Source organism: Sesamum indicum, linkage group LG4, assembly GCF_000512975.1.
Source record: "Sesamum indicum cultivar Zhongzhi No. 13 linkage group LG4, S_indicum_v1.0, whole genome shotgun sequence".
Lineage (NCBI taxonomy): Eukaryota > Viridiplantae > Streptophyta > Magnoliopsida > Lamiales > Pedaliaceae > Sesamum > Sesamum indicum.
In genome coordinates this window covers 9,252,079-9,263,584 of record NC_026148.1, presented here as the reverse complement: position 1 = coordinate 9,263,584, position 11,506 = coordinate 9,252,079, and the positions used below count along the sequence as shown (strand labels likewise).

Below are 11,506 nucleotides of genomic sequence, written 5' to 3'. Positions count from 1 at the left end.
TAAATCACAAATTACCTCGTTACATTATTCCAAATATTCACATAAGTTTTTTCTAAAAGATAAAATACTATTGTATGCTTTTGTGTTTTTTAAAAAGGAGTGCACGCACTGCCTCCGCGACGAGGGGTTATTTGCTCTATTTCGAAAAATACGGGAAAATAATATAGTATTTTATTATTAACATAGGAAAGTAATTTATAATTTACCTAAATATATGAGAAGAGAACTTAAAACGCACTGTGAGTCTGTGTTCTACATCCCTAAATACAAATCCAAGCTTGAAAGTAGAGAAATATCCATCAGAATCTGCTAAATACCATCCAATCACGCAAAACTCAACAAGAAAACAGAAATCCGCAGACACCCACACCCACCGAATTACATGCACAACTTTTCACAAACACCAAACGTCGCAATCGCTTTGACACATGCTTGACGAGGATAGAACAGCAATTTCTCTCAGTTAAAAAAGTGAGTATGTTGGGAATCCTGATGCTTCCTTATTACATACTCTCTGTCTCTCTCTCTCTCTCCACCCCGCTCAACCATCTTCTCCTCCTCCGATCATTGGAAGCATGCAGCCGCTCAAGAAGTCGAGATCCGTACGGACTCGATCGGTACCGCCATTTTCGAGTGTGTAGTGAGGGAGCTAATTAAGGTGTGCGCGGCCTCATCAGTCATCATCGTCATAATTTGCCACTTTCCTGTCCTTACTTGACAACTGAATGCCCTCACAACATGTGCTATTTACGTCTTTGACCCTATTTTGTTTGTTTCCGGTCGACGGTTGTGTCAAAATAACTGTTTTTTTTTTGTCTTTTTCTTGTACTGTTTTCCTTCATTTCATTATGCGTGCGTCTCCACAGTAACACGGTGGTCCTCCTCTCTAATAACCCCCTCCCCAACAAGGGAGGTATTTCTGTTTTCATACTAAATTGTTTCGTAAAACAAAAATGGCCCATCATCACAATAAAATAAATTAATAGAAATTAAAGAAAAAAAAATTGGCATAAATACTGAATTATATTCCAAATACTTAAAAAGTTGATCAAGAGAACTGCATGCAGAATCCACAATATATATAAAACAAGAAACAGGGAACATACATGTTGGCTACCAAAAACTAGCCTGTTCCATGTTTCCTTTCACCTTCTATACCTATATATAACCTATATATATATATATCTTAATTATATAACCATAAAACTATATATATATATATATATATATTATGTACAAAAATTCCAAACACTACTTGATATATATGTATTTAGGGCATTGAGCCCCAGCGGGCTAAACGTATCAGAAAAGATAGTACTTCAGATGGATCACGTAGAGAATATGAAGCCGAGGTTTCTCTTGGAACCGATGATACGATGATAGGGTATCCGTGTCCCCGACTCCTAAGTACCTTAAAGGCATCTTCATCAGTTTTGTCGTCTCCTAGGTAAAAAGGGAGAACATTGGTGGAGTCAGAAAAGCCTAGAGTGTCGAGCAGATACACCAGAGCATCGCCTTTGTTCCATTTGATGGATGGCCGAATCTCAATAACTTTTTTCCCTCGCGTTAGATGGAAGAAATTAGGGTACTCGGAGACTACGTCCCGTATTATCTCTTCAAGCAATCCGTAGTCCTGGTCCAGGACATGTCTGTAATGCACTGATATACAGAATCTGTTGTCCTCCACCAAAGTACCTGGTATCCCACATGTTCTTTTCCTCAGCTCTTTCAACATCTGTTCATCAATTGGTAAGAAATTAATTAATTAACTACACTAATTAGCCAAAAATAATAATAAGAAGAACAACATTTGTACCATCTTAATTGTGGGCAGATACTCCTTAGCAGGTTGGAAAATTGTGATTTCATTGCCCTATGTACCGTACAACATACAACATTTTATTATTTTTTCATTTTTTCAAGAATTAGGGATATATATATATATAGAAAGAGAGAGAGAGAGAGAGAGAGAACTTTGTATTAATAACAACAGACCTTGTCATCAAGGGTATTTATCTGATACTTGCCATCATAAGACTTAACATGCAAAGGAGGTCCCATGATGTCCATCCCATGACTCCCAGCATAATATACTTCATCTAACTTAACAAATTCATACACCTGATCATCATCATCATCACATTAACCATCCATCATGCATCAAAATACATACAATTATCATGTATACTCTGACCAGTGCACATATACGAATTGAAACTATTTTCTTTACATACGTACGTACGTACCTTGTCTCTGCTCCTACCACTTATTATAGCAGTCGGAAAGTGCCTCGCCACTTCACGGACAGCAGACCGCATCTAAATGATGCATGTAAATGTTACAACGTATGTAACTCATCATAAACCTTAATTAATTTAATAATTCAGAAAGAAAATGAATATGATATATATATATATATGTGTGTATATACCGGATCAGACATGAAAGCGCGATCAGGATCATTAACGATTGGTGAAAGAGTACCGTCATAGTCCAAGAACACGACTATTTGCTTCCCTTTCGTCTCGCTCATCATCGGAACAAATGAAGTTAGTGCAGAAGGGTGTTCCTCCTGACAACATGCATATATATTAGTATACTTTCTAAGTAAACTTCAAATCAAATCCACCTAAAGATTATATAGCAAAGTATATATGCTGTGCAATAATAATAAGCTTATGATATGTTTATTGTAAATGATGTGTGTTTTTGTATCCCAGTATTATTTAATTAAGTGAATAATTTTGTTATGATTTCATGCAGTATTTGTATATATGTGTTAGGTAAAAACTAATACTCCACTCATTTTATTTTTGGGATGAGATTCACCAGCCAAGAAATGTAGGTTGCATCTGCAAGACCAAGTCCATTGGGCTTTTCATCACTGGGCTCAACTCCTAGCCTTTGATTTAATATGGAGTCGCCGACTTGAGTCCCGTAGAGCCATTTTTGTAGGCCGATGGCCATGTAAAGCTTCCGAATATTCTCCGTCACCATTCTATCTGCAATGAGGACACGACAACCACATTCAACATAAAAAAAACAAGCAATCAAGCAAAATCGAGAGCAAAAAACATCCAAGAATTACAGATAAACAGCTTAGTGCCCATCTAGGTTAAGTTTCTAATAATTGATGGGCTTCATCTTAATAAATCATCGTGTGTATATATACACATAAAGCCCATATATTAGAATATTTACACCAATAATTGAGGTTAAGGCAAAAGCCCAAAACATTGTTGTCAAAAGCGAAAGGGGACAAAAAATGTAAGAAAGTCCTTGTCCAGCCTATATTTATGGGCACGCCCATGTATTCTTTCTATAAATTGTGGGGCCCTTATGCAAATATAAGTTTTTAATGTGAAACCCCAGATTGATTTTCCTACTTTTTGTCTTTTCCCTTGTCCCCACTACACACAACTTGACCTAATTTGTGGTTTTCGCTTTAATAAAAAATATACTTCCTCAGTTCTCTCAACATTTTTCTAACAATAAGGAAAAATAACTAAATCAACTCAGTCGTTCATGCTGATCAAATCCTGAAAATATATAGCTCAGTCGTTCATGCACAACAATTGAAAATAGTTAAAAAAATTCTCGACCTAGCTAATTTATATATGCACTTTATTCACAAAAAACCTTCCGTATTACGTTTCCTAACACATTTATAAATGGGGTGGGGGTGGGGGTCTAGAGGCAAGAAGACAAATAGAAGAAAATAATATATAGGAAGACAAAGAGCGATGGATGTAACTCAATTAAAAAAATGATAGAGATCATAAATGATTTTTTCACGGGTAAATATATGACAAAAACAAAAGTTAAGGTGGTCGTTTTCAGCATGGGAAACAAGTACCCCTATTAATTATGCATACATATGAAAAGATAAAGAGAGGTCACTTTTGGGTAGATGCATGATTTTGATTTTGATTATGAAAAGGGTTAGTGTATTTGTAAATGATTTAAGTCAGATTCGGATGACTCAACATTACATGGCAAACCCAAAAAAGCTGTCTGTTTTTGAGACTAAACAAGATCAGATTATTAATTAATTAGGGTTTTGGGGGGTCTTAATCGAATGGGTGATTTTCATTACACACCGACATCATAATTAATGAATATTTGGGACATCTTTTTCAACAACCCTGGACTATCTAGTTAATGCATGACTCATCCCACCTTAATTGCTTTAATTATATATATATATATATGTTTGCAGCCCCATGCAGTTTGGCTCCAACCACCCATTCCAACGGCAGCCAACCGTTTTTCTTACTTCACATACACATGTCCACATAAATATGTACATATGAAAAATATTATGCCATGTTTGCATGATTCATGTATTAAATATGTATGTATGATAATATCATAAAATAAAATACCGACATTATTTTTTATAATTTAATGATTCGGGAGGAACACCGCTGCGTTCGACAACTCAAGTTACATAAAATCAAAGGTGGCACCTCGTGGATGTACTTGTGTATACATACATACATATTAGAGCTCAACTCATACCGTATGCATAGTAAATTAGATTTAAACACGAAAAAAAAAACCGATCTGCTTAATAATTAAAATTAATTTAAATAAAAATTTTATCAGTAAAAGTTACAAATATCACATATTCACTGGACTGGATTCATTTAAACTCCCAAAACCCAAAAAAAAAAAAAGTGAAAATTTGAAGAAAAAAACTCATAGATTATTATATATATTAATTTAATAAAAAGCCTAAACACATGAAAACTTTTGTCTCAACTTATCAGATCCACGAAACCCTCCACGTATAAAAAGCGCACACGCGTTATTCAAAAACCAATTAAAAACAAAAGATTCAGTTATAGTTCCACGACTTTTAGTTTAATTCTGAGGGAAACAGTGTGAAACATAGAAAGTCCCGATGAGACAAAAGGGTTTAAAACAACAGACATTGCATGCGTGTCAATAGGGAGGATGCGATGCGACTTCCGAGAGGGTTGCATGGCGGGGGAATAAGGGCACGACACATCAACACAAACCCCGCTTTTAAACTCACTCTAAAACAGCGACTTTTGACATGAAAGTTTCCTACAGAACGACACACTGCAGGGGGGGGAAAGGTCAAGTCCAGGAAACTACCTGCAACTGCAACTGGAACATATAATACTATACTAATACTAACTACATACAACTCCATTACATTATAGTTCAAAGTATTTTTACCTAAATTTTTTAATAATTAATTAATATTAGGTAGATTATTTTGTTACGAAAGCAATTATTAATTAATAGAAATGAAGGAATTATTCAACGATGGATGTCATATGAGGAGACTTGACTTGTTTGGTAAGTAACGGATGATTAGAAAAAACCAGATTATTAATCTAATAATTTATTTATAGAGTAAATTAATTAAGAAAGGACGACGGTTATGAAAGAAGGGTTATTGCAATAAAAATATATAGAAATTAAATATAGTTAGGTAAGTTAAGGTAGGATGGTGATGCCATTTCAACAATGGATTGAGATGTCTTATACTCAGACTCTTTCTCAATCTATTGTTCAAATGGCAAATAAGACTTCTCTAAGCCACTGATTTTTGCACTTTATATGCTGATTTAAAACATTAGAGGAAATTGGTTGGGGACTTCAAACCTTGCTAACCAATTTGTGTTGTAAGTCTGTCTAGAGAAGAAAAGAGTCTTGACTCAATTTTCAGCCAAATCAAAAAGAAGATGTAATATTTCTGTAAACCAATTCAAGCCAGAAATATCATACCTCCTCATAAGCTACTTGTTTACTCACCTGTTCAGAGTTTCAAGAACTCCAAAATGGACTAAAAAACACAAAAATTACAGGTACATCATCTATGATTATAGTTAATCGAATGCAAAGCTTGCACAAACAACCCTTGAAAACTATTACATTAACGCTGCTTAGAGGTATAAAGAATATTTCTTTATTTTAATCTTAAACTTAGAAATATCAATGCAATTTACCCAAACTTTAAAAAGACGACTTCAAAGTTGAAACCTAGGGAATTATCACATCATTAATTTCCACAAAAAAGGAAAAAAAAAAACATTTGAGGATTTGTTAGGGTAGGATGCCACAACATCATGACATCACGAAACAAGTAAATCGTGGCCGTACAAATGATGGGCCTGAGGATCCCAAACCTTTCAACATCAAGTTTAAGAGTCGAAATTCCTATGGGCTGATGACCAAGTCAATCCAACTGGGCCCAACAACACAGCACGTGTGCGGTGAATACAACACCCACACACACCCCCACCCTCAATAACTACCTTATTACACACACACAAATAAAACAAAAGTAACCGAAAAAGCACCCGACGCTGTCCTATCCCACTCATCCTACCAGCGCGTAAACCCATTCCCCCTCCAAAACGCAGTCCTCGTGGTTTCTACCCACAACGAAGGCGCGTGGCGCCCGTGAACCCTGATTTTGCTCCTTTAATTGGAGAAAGAAACAGACGCCAACCGCTTTTTCGTTTCTTTCCACCCCTCATCAAAGGAACAGTTTCCAATCCCCCCAAAAAATTTAACAAAAATTATTAATAATAATTTATTTAAAAGAAGAAAAACAAAGAGAGAGAGAGAGAGAGAAACAAAAAAACAAGAATAAAAATAAATAAAGAATGCATCAAAACCAGCAGAATTCACCTAAAAATTTAGAAACTGTAGCATGCATGAATGTTTCAGAAAGCAATGAAATTCAAGAAAAAAAGAAAAGAAAAGTGCCCTTCATTTGATTGTTCTTCATTGGTTGGAAATCAGAAGAGATATATGAATCAAGAAACGCATCATCATTTTTACATTTTCCATTAACAGATAAAATACATACATATCTCTCTTTCTCTCTCTCTCTCTCTCTCTCTTGGGGGAGGATAGAGAGGAGAGAGCGGGTGTTTGCATGTGAAATTAATCAAGAAATATCATGCAGCAATATTATAACAGAATGAAAGAAAAAAAATGAACTTACAGATTTTGTTGATCGGCCAAACAGAGCTCAATGGAGAGGTGATGAAGGAGACATACATACAATGGAATGAAGAGAGAGAGAGAGAATGAGGGGAGAGAGAGAGAATGGGAAGGGAAGGGAAGGAGAGTAGAAGAATAAGATATGAGGGGTATTTATAATAATAAAAGTATGGAGCAAAAGAAATCAAAGAAAGAAAAGGAAAGGAAAGAGGTTTAGGCCTTTAGGGGTTGGGAGATTGTCAAAATCAGGGTCAAGATTTTTGTATTTAATGAACCTTTTTGTCAACCATCACTATCCCCCTAATTACCATAATGCCCCCACCCCCTCTTCCATCTATTTTCACATCTTATAAACTCTCTTCCACAATTTACTCTCTCCAAATAATTACTAATTAAACCACTTTACAACAACATATATATTTTCATAATTCAAAGTTTTTTACCTTAATCTACCCCAAATAACATATGCTTTTAATATTCATACGTTACTAAATGACACGTGTATTATAGTTCTCTTTCGATCCACGCATATTATATATCGACAATAAATTATAAAAAATGATACGTGCATTTCACATTTATATTTTGTCCCAACACATCACAATAGCATAACGTGGTCATATTTTTAGAAAAAAAATTAATTGTATTTTGAAATTTGTGAGCAAATTGTTTTACTTCATCTTGCGTATGCGAAACTAATATAAATTTTTATATCTTTTCATATTCTTTCATTGAGAATATATATATATATATATATGCACATGTATAGCTAGGGAAATATATCTTGAATGTAGATGATATGATCCAAATATTGCATATGATAATTAATGCAGTTTTTAGGATGAATAAATATGATTAATTATCGAATCATATATATATCCTTTGAGATTTCCACAATATTGATAACACAATAAGTAGAAGATAATCAAAATCAAGGGATAATAACACCACCCTTTTAGTGTAATTATACATACACTTTCTATGATTTTAAAAATTAAGTTTAGTATTTTTAATGTTTATTCACCGAATTTGCTGATATTAGTGGAAAAATTGAATGTAAACCTATAATTACTTTCAAGTGACTTATTACTGATTTATTGCAGGTCAAACAAATCTTTTTTATCATACTATTTTTATACATCTTTACATATTAATGCATATGTGAAGGTATATTATCGCCCTTGTAAGGTAGTTTGGTCATAAAAAAAAAATATTTAAACTGCGATAATTAAGTCAATCATAAGCAAAAATAAATTTTCTTTATATACTTTTGCTAATATTAGAAAATTCAGTAAATTTTAACTAACGGGGGAATTTATTTGTTAATTAGATGAAAATAAACACCATGAAGTAATAGATGTAATTTCTCAAACTACATAAAATTTACGTATAATTACATCAAACATTATGAGATGGCAATGTAATTATCCCTAAAATTAATGTTAATTAATGATTTCAAAAGTGTTGTACTCATGACCACTACTTAGATTGAAAACTAAATTAGTTTGAGCACAAGAACACAAAGAGACAATACATATCATATAGCATATTTGTGGGCTTGGTACTGACAGCCTACACGTGCATGAATAGCTAATAATTTGGGGTTGGGGATTACACATGAAAGCACATGCAAGAGGACATAAATTTAGGTCACGTCCTTCTTTATTTGATCAAGAACCATTATAAATTTTACCACCTAATCCATGCTTTCTGTCATAAATAAATATGGTATAAATTAATAAAATGAATATAAAAAATATTTGTGTCCACGAATTATTGTTGTGTGTTAATAAATTAAGACGCGTTAGGTATTGGTTGAAACATAAATTATAATGATACGTAGAATAAAGTAGTATTTCATGTTTTCATTGAATGATTTGATGGTTTCGTGAAATTATTACAAGGTTGCTTGAGGGTGGTGGGTCGGCGACATCATTCAAGAAATAGGTTAGTTTTAGGTCATATGATATGGTGGGATTTGGCTACAAAAGCTCCTAAATAAAACGTACCAAGATTTCAAGAATTTATCGCGAATCCCTGCGGAAAATCTCAGTGAAATGTATGGATGATTTTTCCGTAAGAGTTGCCGTTTATGATGGTGTGGAGGAGGGTTTTCTTAATTTTCCCCACCCCTTATGCAATTAAATGATTCTCGATATCTTTATTTTTGTGTAACTATATATGTGGCGTGTGGGATAAATTGCAATTAAATGATTCTCGATATCTTTACTTTGTGTAACTATATATGTGGCGTGTGCGATAAAATTTGAAGTAGAAAATTCAATCCGCTGACAGTAGAGGTCAGTAATTACCACTTCTACTGTGATCTCGTCCAGACCGTATGGGTTGGTACAAATAGATGTGTAAAAATAGTTGATTGATGTTTCTGGAATATGAGTTTTTGCAACTTCATGGTTTTATCAATAGCAGAAAGAATCTAGACAGGATGAAGTTAAAGACAATCACGGAAACTGTGAGAAAAGGCCAATATAGTCAGTGTAAGGCCCTGGTGAGAAATATTAGGCTAGTTTTTAGGTAAGAAGCAAACCAACAAATAACAAGAATAGTGAAATTGCACGAGTGTATTGATGAAATTACCTCCCAAAGATTAGAGAGAAAGAGATGCAATTCCACAACATAAATTTCAATAGTACAGCCAAATCATTTCTGCACAAAGATATGTAAGGCAGCTAGCAACAAAGTATGGGCATCACTTCCAAATTATAAATCATAAGAGTCATCAAAAGAAATTTGGGATTCCCAATGTTTTGGAAGGCAGAATCAGACCCACCGAACAAAAATGTACAGACCTCTCTATCTTAATCATTTTCCCCGGTTGTGAAGCATTCCCTTCGCGCTGGGTGGAAAAGATGAAACTTTTTCCTCATCTTCTCTGCTATACTCCATTTACATTTAAAAACTGAGGTAAGACCTGAATTACCTGTAACCATTTGAAGTCCAATAACATAAGAACAAAACCAAAAACATCAAATTTTGCCAAATTTAACCGGAGTATCAAAATGCCAATATCCCAATAGTTGTTAGGCTTGTCACTTTGTGCAACTGAAAAACCAAAAGAAAAGTGTATCTCCAGCTATTTGTGCATCTAGTTGAATAGTTCGGCAATCTCTTGGTCTACTGAATTGTTGGCTATGTTGGCAAGTCTTTTCTTACCCTAGTTGGCCACAAGGCTACTTACTCTCTGCAATATTTACAGCCTGAGCTGCATTAGCCCCAGGAGCAATTTCACCTGAACTACTACTAGGAACACTCTGCAGTACATCTTCATCAGCATTTGCTTTATTAGGCTCCGTCTGAACTTCATTACTTTCTGTTATCACCTGAAGGAGTTCCAAAGGGGTAGCTGCAGGATCCAGCTCCAGACATCCTTTTGGAGCATTTTGAGCTTCTAGACCGGTAAGCAAATACTTTGGGACCCGATGAGAAAATCGAAACATCTCTTCCTTTGGTATCCTCTTGATCACTTCTGGGTCTAAATTTGGACGAAAGACAGTCTTGAAACCAACCACCTTCACAAGAGGCGCAACAGCTACACCCTGTTCCTCGATATAGTCATCCAGCACTGTCACCATTTCATACTTGTGTATAACTTCCTCAGGGGTTTGCCCATTCCAATCAGATGACCAATTTTTGTAGACCGCCCAAACATCACCCTTTTGGGGGAATATTAGGACACTCCCACGTGGGCCTTTTGACCAATTAACTTTCTGAGAGAAAGAGTTAATAGATTTGCAGATCTCATATCTGCCGACCCTAAATTCTCCACATGTTTTATAGAAACCTGAGCCTACCCAATCAATGGTGCTGAATTCACTGTTGGTTCTCGAGTTAAGCCAACTGATCCTCAACTTAAAAGGCTTCCTAGATATCACCTTGCTAATTAGAGCATAGAAACGCGGCATGCCATCATCATCATCATAAGCAGCCCACACCTCATTATCCCCAAAAGAACTTTCTGTTCTATCCTGGTCAAAGTCATGAAAATCAGGATCTGGGACAGTCATGGATGCAGCTTTAGCATCTCCTTCACTTGCATTATCAGCAGAATGGCTAACCTGACCCTTCCCCGGTTGATCTGCTTCGGTAGCAGACAAGTCACTGTTCCCATTTTGATCATGTCCTTCAATATTTGCAGTGGTTCTACGTCTCTCTTTCTTGCTCTCTCTTGTCATGTCTTTCTCTTTTTCTGCAGCCTTCACTGTTGGCTCTGACTTCCACTTGTTTATCTTATTTAGTATCTCCTTTCGAGCATTTACAATCAGCATGTTGCGGGTTTCAATGGGTGTCAAATCCCTAGTACTGTTTGGCTGACGGTATGGGCTAGAAAAACCATAAATCCTTGATCCTGGTGCAGTACCAAAACCATAACTTCCCTGGCCCATATTATAGTTCATTCCATGTTGACTACTCTCCTCATCTAATTTTCTCTTTTTAACATATCCCTCCCACCCTGAAGGGGCATGTGATTCAGTAGATGCTCTCTTCAGTTTATCCT

The 11,506-nt window shown here is 35.3% G+C and overlaps 2 protein-coding genes across 3 annotated transcripts in view; both read right to left on the bottom strand.

Annotated features, from left to right (window-relative positions):
• Positions 1,012 to 7,129, bottom strand: LOC105160677 (probable trehalose-phosphate phosphatase C). Of its 2 annotated transcripts, none has more exons than XM_011078157.2 (7): positions 6,992 to 7,129; positions 2,830 to 3,002; positions 2,432 to 2,572; positions 2,247 to 2,318; positions 1,996 to 2,121; positions 1,817 to 1,873; positions 1,012 to 1,735 (listed from the first exon to the last, which is right to left on the bottom strand). In XM_011078157.2, exons 1-7 carry the CDS (start codon positions 7,047 to 7,049, stop codon positions 1,271 to 1,273), a joined length of 1,092 nt encoding a protein of 363 aa, XP_011076459.1. In that variant the 5' UTR covers positions 7,050 to 7,129; the 3' UTR covers positions 1,012 to 1,270. The 2 variants fall into 2 exon arrangements, with proteins under 2 accessions (XP_011076459.1, XP_020549035.1); XM_020693376.1 differs by lacking the exon at positions 6,992 to 7,129 and adding an exon at positions 3,089 to 3,126.
• LOC105160378 (meiotically up-regulated gene 184 protein) overlaps positions 9,673 to 11,506 on the bottom strand; it is a 4,050-nt gene continuing 2,216 nt past the window's right edge. Inside the window, exon 2 of the mRNA XM_011077719.2 lies at positions 9,673 to 11,506. This exon is cut by the window's right edge and continues 982 nt beyond it. Within this exon, the coding sequence (XP_011076021.1) occupies positions 10,182 to 11,506 (1,325 nt within the window). The 3' untranslated portion in view covers positions 9,673 to 10,181.